Source organism: Taudactylus pleione, unplaced genomic scaffold, assembly GCF_031769625.1.
Source record: "Taudactylus pleione unplaced genomic scaffold, aTauple2 ptg000867l, whole genome shotgun sequence".
NCBI classification, from domain to species: Eukaryota; Metazoa; Chordata; class Amphibia; order Anura; family Myobatrachidae; genus Taudactylus; species Taudactylus pleione.
The window spans coordinates 947,201-963,319 of NW_028285269.1; the positions used below are offsets into that span (position 1 = coordinate 947,201).

Sequence of the window (16,119 nt, forward strand, 5' to 3'; positions counted from 1 at the left end):
AACCTCAAAAACGTTTGAATTGAAGACCAAGTGGCCGCCTTACACAGCTGAACAGCAGAGGCGCCACGTCTAGCAGCCCAAGAGGGACCCACAGAACGAGTGGAATGAGCCTTAACAGAGGCTGGCACAGGTAAACCCTCCTGTGCATAAGCCTCACAAATAACGGAACGAAGCCAACGGGCTAACGTTTGTTTGTTGGCAGGCCAACCCCTCTTGTGAAAACCAAAGAGGATAAACAAGGAATCAGACTTCCTAACCGAAGCCGTCCGGTCCACATAAATTCTAAGCGCCCGGACCACATCTAAGGAAGTCTCACCAGCTGAAAGATCAGGGGACTGAAAAGCTGGCACAACAAGTTCCTGATTAATGTGAAACTTCGAGACCACTTTGGGCAAAAACTCAGGACGAGTGCGGAGCACCGCTCTGTCCTGGTGAAAAATCAGGAAAGGAGGGCGACAGGAAAGCGCCCCCAATTCAGACATCCTCCTGGCCGAAGCAATTGCCAGGAGAAAAACAGTCTTAAATGTCAGCCACTTGAGCTCCACCGACTCAAGAGGCTCAAACGGAGGACCCTGCAGGACCCGTAGAACCACCGCCAAGTCCCAAGGAGCCACAGGAGGCACAAAGGGAGGCTGGATCCTGAGAACACCCTGGAAAAAGGTGTGAACATCCGGCAGTATTGCAATCCGCCGTTGAAACCACACGGACAAGGCGGACACATGAACCTTCAGAGATGCAAGGCGTAAGCCGAGGTCCAATCCTGATTGAAGAAATTCCAAGATCCTAGAAACTCGGAACACCTGAGGATCATAATGTCTGGACTCACACCACTGAAAGTAAGTGTGCCACACCCTGTGATAAATCCGTGCTGAAGCAGGCTTGCGTGCCCTGAGCATGGTACCAATGACCGAACTGGAGAAACCTCAAGGCGGCTGTCTCAAGAGCCACGCCGTCAAAGACAGCCGACCCAGATCCGGGTAAAGGCAGGGCCCTTGAGACAACAGGTCCTGACGCTGAGGGAGAAGGTACGGAGCGTCGATGGAGAGGCACCTCAGATCGGAGTACCAAGGACGTCTGGGCCACGCCGGAGCTACCAGCACGAGCGTGCCGCCGTCCTGCTTACATTTCCGCAGAATCCGAGGAAGCAGGGTTATCGGAGGAAACAGATACGCCAGGTGAAACGTCCATTTCACCGACAGTGCGTCTACCAGACAGGCGCCTGCGTCTCTTGTCCTTGACCCGTAAACGGGCAACTTGTGATTGTGACGGGAGGCCATCAAGTCCAGCTCCGGCAGCCCCCACCTGTCCACGAGTAGCTGAAACACCTCTGGGTGAAGCGACCATTCCCCGGGATGCACGTCGTGACGGCTGAGGAAGTCCGCCTCCCAATTGAGGTCTCCGGGAATGAAGACTGCCGAGATCGCTGAATTGTGACACTCCGCCCAAGCAAGAATGCGAGACACCTCCGACATTGCTGCCCGACTGTGAGTTCCCCCTTGGTGGTTGATGTACGCCACCGTGGTGGCATTGTCGGACTGCACCTGAACCGCCCTTCCGTGAAGAGCGGGGCCGGACGACTGCAGGGCCCTGTATGCCGCCCGCAGTTCCAGGATGTTGATGGGGAGAAGTGCTTCTTCCGCGGACCAACGACCCTGAAGCGATAATGAGCCGGTCACTGCCCCCCAACCCCGGAGACTGGCATCCGTCGTGAGCAGGACCCAGTCCGGGATCCAAAAGGGGCGCCCCTCGACCAGATGCGCTGTCTGAAGCCACCAAGCCAAAGACTGCCGAACCTCCGGGGACAACACCAGCATCTGAGAGCGGATCCGGTGAGGTAATCCGTTCCATTCCGATAGAATCAGCCCCTGCAGGGGCCGGGAATGGAACTGGGCAAATTCCACCATGTCGAATGTCGACACCATGGACCCCAGAACTCTCATAGCCGAATGGACCGACAGGCGGCAACTTCTCAGGCAACTGTGTGTCTGCAGCTACAGGGAGACCTTCTCCGGAGTCAGGAAAATCCATTGCTGACGAGAATCCAGCAGGGCTCCCAAATGAACCATCCGCTGTGATGGAATCAGAGAGGACTTCTTCCAATTTATCAACCACCCGTGTGCTTGAAGACAAGCAATGGTCAGGTGGAGATGTCGAAGAAGCACCTCCGGGGAGCTCGCCAGCAGCAGAAGATTGTCCAGGTACGGCAACAGACGTAGACCCTGACCCCGAAGGTGGGCAGCCATAACTGCCATCACCTTGGTGAACACCCTCAGAGCCGTGGAAAGGCCAAAAGGCAACGCCCGAAATTGGTAGTGATGGTTCAGGATAGCAAACCTCAGATACCGCTGATGTGCCGGTGCTATGGGCACATGGAGATAGGCGTCCTGGATATCGAGGGAGACCATATAATCCCCGGGTTCCATCGCCAGAATGATGGAACGTAACGTTTCCATCCTGAACTTGGGAACTCTGAGTAATCTGTTCAGAGACTTCAAATTCAGGATAGGGCGATGAGAACCATTGGGTTTCTGTACCAGAAACAGAGTAGAATAGTACCTCGTCCCGCGCTGAGACTGCGGAACGGGAACAATGACCCCTGCTTGTAGCAAGGATTCTATAGCTACCTGAATCTGGCCAGCTTTGGTCTTGTCCAGAGAAGGACTCGTGCAGAAAAACTGGTGGGGTGGCCTGAACCGAAAAGACAGGGCGTACCCCTGAGAGACTACTTCTTGAACCCAGGCATCCGTGGTGGTATTGTGCCAACACTGGAGAAGTCGGCCTCCCACTCTGGGGTCCCCCAGAGAGAGGCCCGTCCCATCAGGCACCAGGCTTATCCTCCTGCTTGGAAGAAGGGCACAGAGCACTCCATGCCTGCTTCTTGGGCTTGGGTGCGGCCTTGGTCGCCGAATGTCTCGGGAAGGACTGGCCCTTGGCCTTACCCTGAACCCGAAAGGACCGAAAGGCAGAGCTCCTCACTTTAGCCGGCGCAGAGGCCGAAGGGAGGAAAGCCGACTTGGACTTAGCCAAAGTATCCACTATTTTGTCCAAATCCGGACCAAATAGTAAATCACCATTAAAAGGCAAGGCCTCCAGACCCTTTTTTGAATCTGCATCAGCCCTCCAGGACCTCAGCCACAGGGAGCGCCGAGCAGACACCACTGCAGCCGACACCCTAGAAGTGAGCAGGCTGGCATCCAAAGACGCTTCCCCGATATAGGAAGCTGCATCCCGCATCTGTCCCACTAACGCTCTCTGGATATCTGGAGCCTCATCAGGAAAGGTATCCCCCAAGGCATTGGCCCAGGCCTCAATGGCTTTAGCCACCCAGGAGATAGCCATGGACGGGCGAGCCACCGCCCCGGAAAGAGAGTAAATGGACTTTAAACAAGTCTCCACCTTCCTGTCCGTGGGATCCTTCAAAGAGGAGATAGACGGCAATGGCAGCGTCGCGCTTTTGATCAAGCGGGTAACGTGGGAATCCACCGCCGGCGGAGTCTCCCATTTCCTGCAATGAGCCTCAGGAAAAGGATAGTTCGCCGCCAACCTCTTCTGTGGATGGAACCTCTTACTGGGTAATTGCCAGGCCGCCGCCATATGATCCGTTAATTGATCAGACAGGGGGAACACAGTTGAAGTCACCTTGGCCTTTTTAAAATTAGGAAACTTCGACCTAGGAGCCGACGCATCATCCTCAACATGTAGGATAGCCTGCACCGCCCTAACTAAGGCTGGAACATTAATGGAGGACTTAGCTTCCACCTCCTGCCCCATGGCATCAGAGTCAGAGTCCTCATGGATTTCTCCATCATCTGAGGACACTTCCGAGTCCGACAACTGCACAGCTAGTGAACTCACAACCGGACGTTTAGACGCCCTTGGTGGCACATCACTTTGCAACATCGACTGAAACGCCGAGGATGAAGCCGCCAAACTCTGTACGGAGCTGGAGAGAACATCCACCCAAGGCGGAGGAGCCGTCGGAGCAAAACTCTGCAAAGGCACTACAGACTGACGCGTCACTGGGTGAGACTGCACATACACAGGCAGTCCCGAGTAAGGACCCACAGTCTGAGCCCCGGGGGGAGACCGCAATATTTGCGGAACACCCGGGGAATGGGGGATGGTGGGCTGAGGCAACGCCCTAGAAGGGACCGCTGATGGGACCGATAACCGGTCCGCAATAGACGCCAGCACCATTGAAAACATCGCCCAAGGAGGGTCCTGTGACACAGGGGGGTTGGAGGGGCCCGGTACCAGCTGGCACCGCCCGCACAGACCATCCTGAGATAAGTCCTCCCCATCAACTCCAGCAGCACAGCGTCTGCAGGAGAATAGCACAGGAGCCACAGAGCGCTCAGTCTCCTCATCAGACATGATACCGTAAATCACAAGAAATACGTATCACCAGAGGAATTACGGTTTTAACACCCGCGCACTCACCAGTATGCGACACAACAGCCCAGATATGGAACTGTGTAGCACACAACAGTATGTGACTGACCCCACAAATACGTGATTTATATAAGTGAGGGTCTCAGAAAAACGCCCTTCCCCCACACACCTGCCGGGCCGTAGGAGAAGGAAAGGGATAGTTATAAGCTGACAGCAAGGAGAATAAGTCACAGACAGGCAGCACTAGCAATAGTCACATACAATGCAGAAAAGTTAGTACTCACTGCACCTTCCGCTACAATCACCTTCCCAGATTCAGTGTCTGAGAGGGCTATAGCGCTGTGTACACTGTCCTTTAGCAGGGGAGAGGTACACAGGGGGACCGGTCCACTTGATACCGCCTGGGAGTCTGCGATGCCTGCCAGTAAAGATGGCCGCCGGAGACCTCAGAGGAGGAGTGACCGAGAGATAAGAGCAGCTCAGCGACGCCAGACTGCTAGTTGAAAGGCACGCTGAGCTGAGGGGAGGAGCCGCAAGGCAGGGAAGGCTGCCTCCCCTGGCTAGCAATTAACCCCCGGGTTGCCGGTCCCGCTACCAGCCTGTTACCCTGGTGGTCTAGCGGACACGCGGGGTATTCCTCTATAGAGGGGGAGCCTGCCGCCGCCGCTAGTGCCTCCGGTCTGTCCCCAGAGACCGGAGGCTTCTGACTGCATGTAAAGTATCCGCGGGCCGCCGCACGCGGCAACCCGCGGCTTACCTGATCCCCGTCGCGTCCGGCAGCAGTCAAGGGAGTCCCCAGAGCCCGGCTAGTACAGGCTCTGGGGTCCCGCCGCGATCCCCAGAGCTGTACTGGCGTCGCGGCACCAGCGGGGAGATGGAGCGGCAGCGTGGACGTCCTAAAGGACAGTCTGATGCTGCCGCTCTAAAAGTGTCAAAAAAAGTAGAAAAAAATACAAAAATTCTCTTTTAAAATAAAGCTTAGGGGCTGCTCCTGCAGCCCCACTGCGACAGGGTGACCCGACTCCGGCCGGGCACCAACTAAAACTGAGGTGCTGTGGCTCGGGGGCGGGGTATAGAGGAGGACGGACCCAGGTGCATCCTGGGAGCAGCTAAAGCTTTAACTGCGTGGTGCCCATGGATCCAGATCCAGCTATACCCCAAGGTCAACCCTGTGGACCCCTATGGACCCTGAAGTAGAAAACAATGATTTCAGATGACTATCAAGTTTCTTATCCATAATCTCCTTTAAAGAGGCTGCTGCCAGAACGTTGCGCTCCTAATCAATCTTGTGATATGAGCGTTTCTCTTTGGGGGGATTTGCCATTTATTACACGCTCCTGGTGCAAATGGGTACAGAGACGTCACATTTCTAGTGGCCGGAAAATGCTTGCTAGGAGTAACCCATGCCTCAGACATGAGATTTGTCAACTGCTCCGACTGAGGGAAATAATCCTTAGACACCGCCTGACGTCTAAAGATGTCTGTGCAACCTCCTCCTCCTCAATATTGAGGACAGACCTCACCGCTCTTAACAGAGAGGGAACATCCACCAGGGATTGATGGTCCTCTTTCACTGAGAATGACCCAGAACTCTGAGAACCTCTTTTATGCCCCTGCTTTCATACTACCACTGGTCTTTCCACCTGTGGAGAGGCTGAAGATGGCAGTATACTCTGACTAGAGTGAGCAGCAGCATTAACCCAATAAGGATTCATGGGGGACAAACACATAAGATGTATATGCTGTGGGTACCCCATAGCCTGAAGCACCACTGTAGCTGGAGCCCGTACCTCCGTGGCCCTGCCTATTAAATAGGACAAGACCTCAGGTGTGATGGCCAGTGCATGCTGGGAGCTACAAAGCTTTGCTGTTTGGGGTATATAGTTGGATTGCATCCAATGCGCCAAGGTAGATCCTGTGGACTCTATGGAACCCGAAGAAGAAAATAATAGATGTATTTGCTCCCCTTGCATTCCAGCATTGTATCTGTAACCAGCAAAGTTACTCAACTGAGAATCAGCCCCATAACCCCCTTTCATTTTGTGCATGAATCTCTTGTTACTAGAAGGTATCAGAGACACTCACAATAGCACTCACCTGTCTACGGTTACAGTCCTTGGTATCGTCCAGAAATTCCCTCAGGCAATGTGTGACAGCCTGCGACCGGACACAATATCCCCTGTCAGATAAATATAAATTCTGTGAATATTTGGATATTAAAGACAGAATCCCTTTCCTGGGAATGGTATAAGGGAGAACTAAAACAAACATGTAAAAGTGATATACTTACATGGTGGTTTCAAAAGATAATTAAAAGCAAATTAATTTCAGCACACTGTTATTGTATTAAATATCCAGCAACAGTAACGAAGATATCCATAGGACATCGAGAAATCTCAAACATCATAATGGAAAAATGGTCCCACTGACATACAGGCTACTTTAACACAGCAAAAACAAAAGCATAGTGCAACTGATCCAAATAGGGGAGTCACACCAGCTGTGATCTCATACCCTGCCCAACATCACTGGCTGGCACTCACTGGCAGCTGGTGTGACTCCCCTACTTGAATTTTGGACTGTACTGCAGTCCCGTCTCTGGAGCTGCCACCAACCATACATTACCAGGGAAGTCCAGGACCAGAGCATTGTGTCCCTGTCGTGGAGCTCATGCAGTGCGGCATCATGGAGAACAGGCCGTAAGTTATCGTGGAGCCCATGCAGTGCGGCATCATGGAGATCGGGCAGTGAGTTGTCATGGAGTCCATGCAGTGCGGCATCATGGAGATCGGGTCGTATGTTATAATGGAGACCAGGCAGTGCAGCATCATGGAGAACAGGCCGTAAGTTATCGTGGAGCCCATGCAGTGCGGCATCATGAAGATCGGGCAGTGAGTTGTTGTGGAGTCCTGCAGTGCGGCATCATGGAGATCGGGCAGTAAGTTGCCGTGGAGACCATGCAGTGCGGCATCATGGAGAACAGGCTGTGAGTTGTTGTGGAGACCATGCAGTGCAGCATCATGGAAATCAGACAGTGAGGTATTTTATTTATTCACTAGTTATTTATATAGCACACACATAGTCCGCAGTGCTATACAGAAAATATTTGTCCATTGACCAATCCCTTCTCCAGTGGAGCTTACAATCTATATTCTCTACATGTACAAACACAAATACTTGTTTTAATGACCTCATCGGTACACGTCTGGGACTCTTTTTTTACTAACACCCAAACAGCATAAACAGCAGGCCAATGCCCACTTCACCCTGTATGTATCGTGGAGCCCATGCAGTGTGGCATCATGGAGATCGGACAGTGAGTTGTCATGGAGACCAGACAATGTGGCATCATGGAGAGCAGGCTGTGAGTTGTTGTGGAGACCATGCAGTGCAGCATAATGGAGATCGGGCAGTGAGTTGTCGTGGAGACCATGCAGTGCGGCATCATGGAGATCGGACAGTGAGTTGTCATGGAGACCATACAATGTGGCATCATGGAGATCGGACAGTGAGTTGTCATGGAGACCAGACAATGTGGCAGCATGGAGAACAGGCCGTGAGTTATTGTGGAGACCAGACAATGTGGCATCATGGAGATCGGACAGTGAGTTGTCATGGAGACCAGACAATGTGGCATCATGGAGATCGGACAGTGAGTTGTTGTGGAGATCATGCAGTGCGGCATCATGGAGATCAGGCAGTGAGTTGTCGTGGAGACCAGACAATGTGGCATCGTGGAGAACAGGCTGTGAGTTGTTGTGGAGACCATGCAGTGCAGCATAATGGAGATCGGGCAGTGAGTTGTCGTGGAGACCATGGAGAACAGACAGTGAGGTATTTTATTTATTTACTACATATTTATATAGCACACACATAGTCCGCAGTGCTATACAGAAAATATTTGTCCATTGACCAATCCCTGCTCCAGTGGAGCTTACAATCTATATTCTCTACCATATGTACAAACACATATACTTGTTTTAATGACCTCATCGTTACACATGTCTGGGACTCTGTTTTTACTAACACCCAAACAGCATAAACAGCAGGCCAATGCCCACTTCACCCTGTATAGATGCGTGAGATAGCCAAGGACCAGAGATGCCTCCACTTTTAGGGGACAAATTTAGGTATAGGACCCTTTGAGGACATCCAAAGCTTTGCTGATTTTGGGGCTGAACCAAACAAAGGATGTCCAGGTGGGATGAAACATTTTTTATTCAAACCAGACTCTCTCATTACAGCTGTTATTCAGTTCTTTATGTAGAACTTGACCAAAAGCCAGTTGCGAGCCTTTAGTGCATGCGTTTCTTCCCTGAAAAACACATCACAATCCTTCATGCCCGACACCTTGCAGGAGATGAGCAGCAGCCTATGTCTCTCTATGGCTTTCACTTCCACTGGACCACGGTTTATTCTTGTCACCTATGCGATCACCTATGTTGGAGAGGAAAGGTCAGACATCCGCAATGCCACCATCAGCCAATGGATACCGATGGTTTAACAGTCGCACTCACCTTTGGGAGCCATGGGTGCTTTTCCCTCCATCACCATCATGCTGCCTACTTCTCCAGCACTGACCTTCACAAGCACAGTGCCAGCTTGTCTCTCTGGTTCATCTTTGGAGTTGTCATTCACCAACTCGATCAGTTCTGGAAATAAAGAGATGGATGGAGAGTCCATTCACATTAACCTGCTTAGACTGTCAGTCCCTGGAACCATCTATCAGGTGTGGACTCATGATACCTATCATTTGGATCATTGGAGATCTCTTCCAGTCTGTGGTCCTTGAACTTTTTATAATCTCCCTTGCTTGCGGGTCATGCAGATATTACTCATCTTGGCCAACTGCAGGATACCTTCTGGGAGACAACAATACTGCTGGTGCACCCGGATATCATGCCCAAGGATATCGGCCAGCTGATCTATCTCCATGTTGTTGAGGTTCAAGACTCTGGACAGGATGGCCACATGCTTCTGGAGCTTGGTAGAGGACAGTGCTTCAGGATGCTTGACCCCAAGCTCCCAAGTATAGAGATATATGCAGTTGGATCCTCTAAGGTGTGACGAGGAGACTAGCCTTGCAAACATGTAGACATTGTCGTGGGTGACACTGCACTCTGCCCGCTTCTTGGTAAGGAGCTCCATCGACCACTGCATACATGGGTATAACAAGATGGGAACGTTCCTGCCTCTATTCCCAGGTATTTTGATAAGTGTTGACAGAGCATCTTTCCAGCTGTGACACTGCTAGCGTAATTTTGCCCTGCAAGTTTGGCAGTGTTCCAGGACGTAAAAGGACGATCGCTGTATCTTGAGGAGACCTTGCCATCCCTCCTCTGTTTGAAGAGGATAAGCGGTATGATGGTGGCCTTGGCCTGTGGCAACAATTGTTTCGGGGGAAAGTAGGCGAACCATTAATGTACTCAGGAAACCTGTCATCAAGACACAGGTGCATGGTGTAGGGTAGGAGGGTGATGTTCCATTTTATCTCTTCCAGGGTCTTCAGGGCAGCAGTTGAGAGCAGCTAGCTCCACCTTACCTTGTATAGTTTCCAATAGCCCCGTGTGCTCTCCAGTGTCAGGACACCACCCCAAGCAGTGTCTGACACTTGACCATGCATGAGATATTTTCCAAGCTATGGCCCACCTTCAGGGTCAGTGAGGATACCTGTACTTGTGCTTGCTGACATCCAAACTGAGCCGGTTATAGAGGTGCTAACATAACTGCATGATGCTATGGTCACCCTTTATCATGGGTATGATGTCATTTTGAATAATGTAATTCAACACCTTCTAGAAGCTGGTGCCCATGATGGGTGTGGCATAAACACACTGGAAGTGGACCCTGGTCCTACCAGTTTTGGGTATTGTCATCACCTTTTTGAAGCGGGCAGCTCCAAGTCGCCACAGGTATAATCTGGAAAACAGGCCTCGACAATGGACACAGTGCAATAAGTTTTGGGAAGTAGCGGATTTGACTGACTGCTTGCATGGAACTAGAACACTGCTGCCCTCACCAAGAACCCTGGCATTATAGGCAGTTTCTTCAGTTGCAAATCAGCTGCAGATACCTTTCCCTCAAGCACTTAGGAAAGCTCAGTGCTCTCACCGCCTAAGGCTTATTGTGGCGATTGGCTTCCATGTGCAACACAATGCTTGAGAATGGCCTCTCGCACCATTGGCAGTTCTTTTTTATATACACACTCAAACCATAATCTTTCCCGATAAGGATCTGGACTGACACAACATGGGCTTTGAGGTGGAGTAGTTTTCCATGGAGGAAGCCTTGGCCACTTCAAGCTCCTGTCACCCGTGACAAGACATCACGTCCCTCCTGCAGTCTTCCAAACTGGTACCCACAAAATAATCAGGGAGAAATTCATCATTACTGTCATCTGCATTATCAGCAAAGTCGCCACTGAGGGCCTGATTCAGAGCCAGACGCTCTGAACGAGCGCCCGCTCTCAATCAGAGCGTTTTTGTTTTTTTGTTTTTTAATGTTGCGGCCTCTTGGACGCTCGCATAGCTATGGGTTACCACCCACAGCTTATGCGAGCGTCCATGATGATGGTCGCGATGGTCAAGACCATCGCGACCATCGGGCTTGCAACGAGACCCTTGCGGTAGGGTCTCCTTGCCGCAAGCCCGAGTGTTTTTGGCTCTATCAGAGCCAAAAGCACTCCCACTGACATCACTTGTGATGACAGTGGGGCCAGCCCCAGACGGTAGGCGTTCCCATGGGAACGCCTCCGTCTGGGCAGACACGCCTCCGGCCCGCCCACCAAAGGGGGCGTGCTGTAACTCAACATCAACAGTACACCCCCTTTGTAGCGAGACCCGGAGCGAAGGCTTCCCCGTCGCTATCCGGGTCTCGCGCATGCGCACGACGGAGCCGGCTCTGTCGTGCACATGCGCACTGGGCCACCATCGACCAGCTTGCGAGCGGGTCTGAATCAGGCCCTGAGTCCCCAGTGCCGGTCCAGTCTTTCCCCTTTGAAAGGAACCAGGCAAAAGGTAACCACTCCTGCAATGGCAAAAATGGTTAACGATGCAATAGGCCAGTACAAAATGACACAGCTTGCATGCTTCAGCGGGAGAAGCCTCCTTCAGAGGGACAGGATGGTAAAGCACGGCACAAAAAATTTGTGCACTCCCAAGCAGGACAACTAAGCACATCCGTGCGTGTGTGACACAGCATGCTTTTGTCAATGACCCTTCTGGGTCAGGGGTCCCCATGTCTGCTGATACCCTTGGAATGGGCAATCTGGGACTGTCTCTGTGACTAACCCTGCAGTCAACAAAAGCTTGGATTGAGGCATGATTTTCAATAGATCACAGCAAGACAGCTACTGTGCATACTCACAAAACCCTGACCGAGGGTCAGGTGGTCTACAAATTGTTTGGCACCAAGGGCCCAGCAAACATGAGATATGCTGCAGATAGAGTTGGCCCACTTCTGTCTATGCTCTGGTATCATGGTGAGCGGCCCTATGCACCTGGCCCTGACTCCCAGGAGAGACCGGCTTAGCTATACCAGGGCTAACCATGGCTAAACGGCACTGTACTATCATCGCCCGCATAAGGGGGCTTCTGACTTCTCAGTCAGAATCCCACAGATGGTAGCTTCACCCCACTTGCTCCTCAGGCGAGCACATAGTATGAGAGGAACTACAGGTTCAGATATTTGGTCTGAGTGGCATTACTATTATTTACAACATCTCATCAGTAGGGTAACATTAACTTGACTCATGACTGTCTAAACCCGAGCTCACATTCCCTATTAGTGGGTGAATATTGCAACGCTTGGTGAATTTTGCTTCACAATGATAGGAAGGGTTGACATCAAAGAATCAAAAAGTTACATCACTAAGAATGCTTGGCTAGCACAAGCCATTTATACCTAAGGTAACTTTTCTGATACCAAAATGAAGGATAAAGAGGCCCCACTTCAATGATCTGCATTCATACTGAAAATCAATATCAAGCGGCTTCTGCCCTTCTGCTCCATGGCAGGTTCCTGTCCTCGCCTTAGGACATCTGTGTTACTATATGAAAGGTGTTTTGCCTCAGTCAAACTCCTGTCCTGTGACTGGCCCTGTAGAGGGTCACAAAACAGCTGCATGATGGGCCAGAAGCTTGAAACCAGAAGACAGAGTGCAATAGGGGCTCAATCCTCACCTCACTGAGAAAGTGGAAAAACAGTTGGGGTACCAAGCATGTTCCCTTGGATACGGTTTTGCTAGGTAGGGAGAGAGTCCTAGTTATTCCCACAAATTACACACACTTCATTGAATTTCTTCATTTTGACATTCCCAGCACTGGCCAGAATTCACATTGTGCTGACACCATCCTTGAGCCCTCAGGGCGCTTTGTTTTAATTAAATAGTTGGATTCTCCTGGTCTGTAGCAATTCTGAGTCATCCACTAAGTGTCAGTCAAGAAGGGGAGAGGATGAAAGCAGATGGACCAGGGCGAGGGTATGAGAGGCAGCTGGGGAGATCCATGGGAATGTCCAGAGTCCCAGCTCAGTAGCTTCCATGGCTGCTTTCCATCATCTGGCCTCTCTCACAGAGACCTGCAGGGAGGGAGCATTCAGCATGCACGAGGTTCGGAGTGCCTCATACAGCTACAGCATACGTCCTTATCCCGGCATTACAGATTACACTTGCTGACCATCCTTTCCTAACTTGCCAGGAGCTCCTCACCTAGGAGACCTACTGCAGGCATGGGTACCATCAGGAAGGAGATTTACAACCTCTCCCATGGATTTTCAAGGACCAGCGAAGCTCACCAGACACTTACAGAAGTGCAAAGCTTCTTGGGGCAATACCATCCCACGTTGTCCAGCCCTTCAGAAATAAAAATAGAAAAGTAATTGAAGGCGTTTTTGAAAAAGCTAAATATATTTAATAAATTATGATAAAATGTATTAATACATCAAAACAAGGTATATCTACTACACTAAAAAACGAGAGATATGATAAGAACTTACCTTTGTTATCTCTGTTTCTACGGTCCATAGGGTCCACAGGGTTGACCTTGGGGTATAGCTGGATCTGGATCCACGGGCACCACGCAGTTAAAGCTTTCACTGCTCCCAGGATGCACTTGGGTCCGTCCTCCTCTATACCCCGCCCCCGAGCCACAGGCACCTCAGTTGGTAAGCAGCCAAGGCCGGAGGAGGAGACTAAACAGAGAGAAGGAAGACTGGAACACACGAGAAACCATACTCACAGAAACGGGAGACAGAAAACCGGTGACCAGCCACACAGTCCATTTGAAGCCAGGTGAGTCAGGGCGGGCGCCCTGTGGACCCTATGGACTTCGTAGAAACAGAGATAACAAAGGTAAGTTCTTACCATATCTCTTGTTTTCTACTTCAGGGTCCATAGGGGGTCCACAGGGTTGACCATGGGGATGTCCCAAAGCAGTTCAACTAAGGGCAGGGACGCTCCTGTGCAGAAAGGAGAATCCTGTGCCCGAAGGAAGCATCCTGAGAGGCAAAGGTGTCAAACGCATAAAACCTCAAAATTGTCTCAATGGAAGACCAAGTGGCCACCTTACACAGCTGAACAGCGGAGGCAGCACGTCTAGCAGCCCAAGAAGGACCTACAGACCGAGTGGAATGAGCCTTAACAGAGGCTGGGACAGGTAAACCTTCCTGTATATAAGCCTCACGAATAACAGAACAAAGCCAACGGGCAACAGTTTGTTTGTTGGCAGGCCAAGCCCTCCTGTAAAAACCAAAGAGGACACACAACCAATCGGACATCCTAACAGAAACAGTCCGGTCCACATAAATTCTGAGAGCACGGAAAACGTCCAACGAAGCCTCACCAGCTGTAAGATCAGGAGACTGAAAAGCTGGCACCACAAGTTCCTGATTGATGTGGAACTTAAGAGACTACCTTAGGCAAAAACTCAGGACGAGTGCGAAGCACTGCTCGGTCCTGGTGAAAAATTAAGAAGGGGGGACTACAGTAGAGTGCCCCCAACTCTGATACCCTCCTGGCTGAGGCAATTGCCAGGAGTAAAACAGTCTTAAGTGCTAACCACTTGAGGTCAACCGACTCAAGAGGCTCAAAAGGAGGTCCCTGCAGGACCCGAAGAACCACCGCCAAATCCCACGGAGCCACAAAGGGAGGCTGGATTCGAAGAACACCTTGGAAAAAGGTGTGAACATCAGGCAATGTAGCGATCCTACGTTGGAACCACACAGACAGAGCCGATACATGAACCTTCAGGGAAGCAAGACGTAAACCCAGGTCAAGACCTGACTGAAGAAATGCCAAAATCCTAGAATCCCCCAAAACACATGGGGATCAAAGTTTCTGGACTCACACCACTGAAATTAAGTGTGCCACACTCTGTGGTAAATCCGGGCGGAGGCAGGTTTACGCGCCCTCAGCATGGTACTGATGACAGAGCTTGAAAATCCCCGGGACCTTAAGACGGCTGTCTCAAGTGCCACGCCGTCAAAGACAGCCGACCCAGATGTGGGTAAAGGCAGGGCCCCTGAGACAGCAGGTCCCGACGCTGAGGCAGAAGGTATGGAGCGTTGATGGACACAAGCTCCTGAGATCGGAGTACCAAGGACATCTGGGTCACGCTGGAGCCACCAACAGAAATGTACCTCCGTCCTGTTTGATCTTCCTTAGTACCCGAGGTAGCAGGGAGATCGGAGGAAACAGGTATGCCAGGTGAAATGCCCATTTCCCCGACAGCGCATCCACCAGACTTGCGCCTGCGTCCCTTGTCCTTGAGCCGTACACGGGCAACTTGTAGTTGTGACGGGAGGCCATCAGTTCCAACTCCGGCAGTCCCCATTTGTCCACGAGAAGTTGAAACACCTCTGGATGTAACGACCATTCCCCTGGGTGCACGTCGTGACGGCTGGGGAAGTCCGCCTCCCAATTGAGGACTCCCGGGATGAAGACTGCCTAGATCGCAGGAAGATGGCACTCCGCCCAAGCCAGGATGCGAGACACCTCCGACATCGCTGCTCGACTGCGAGTTCCTCCCTGGTGATTGATGTACGCCACCGTGGTGGCGTTGTCGGATTGCACATGAACCGCCCGATGCCTGACAACAGCAGAGCCCTGTACACGGCCCGCAGCTCCAGCACGTTTATGGGAAGAGCTGCTTCCTCCGCAGACTAACGGCCCTGAAGAGACAACGAGCCGGTCACTGCCCCCCAACCCCGGATACTGGCATCTGTAGTGAGCAGAACCCAGTCCGGGATCCAAAAGGGACGACCCTCGATGAGATGAGCTGGCAGAAGCCACCAAGCTAAAGACAGGCGCACTTCCGGGGACAAGACCAACGTCTGGGATCGGATCCGGTGAGGTAACCCGGTCCATTCCGATAGAATCTGCCCCTACAGGGGCCTGGAATGGAACTGGGCAAATTCCACCATGGTGAATGTCGACACCATGGACCCTAGGACTCTCATGGCCGAGTGGACCGACACCCTGGCACTGCTCAGGCAACTGTGTATCCTCAGTTGCAGGGAGGACACCTTTTCCGGAGTCAGGAAAATCCGCTGCTGACGAGAATCCAGAAGGGCTCCCAAATGGACCATTCGTTGTGATGGGATCAGAGATGACTTCGTCCAATTTATCAACCACCCGTGTGCTTGAAGACAAGCAATGGTCAAGTGGAGATGTTTAAGTACCACCTCCGGGGAACTCGCCAGCAGCCGAAGATCGTCCAGATACGGCAGCAG

General features: G+C 51.6%; 1 protein-coding gene across 2 annotated transcripts in view; it reads right to left on the reverse strand.

Moving 5' to 3' along the window:
* LOC148474224 (tRNA wybutosine-synthesizing protein 4-like) overlaps positions 1 to 16,119 on the reverse strand; it is a 289,412-nt gene that overhangs the window by 195,364 nt on the left and 77,929 nt on the right. For both annotated transcript variants that reach the window (XR_015872909.1, XM_088458915.1), the window contains exon 4: positions 6,490 to 6,571. Coding sequence is in view for 1 of the 2 variants with exons in the window: in XM_088458915.1 (XP_088315041.1) it covers positions 6,490 to 6,571 (82 nt within the window). In the remaining variant the exon portion in view is untranslated. The remainder of the gene's footprint in view (positions 1 to 6,489; positions 6,572 to 16,119) is intronic.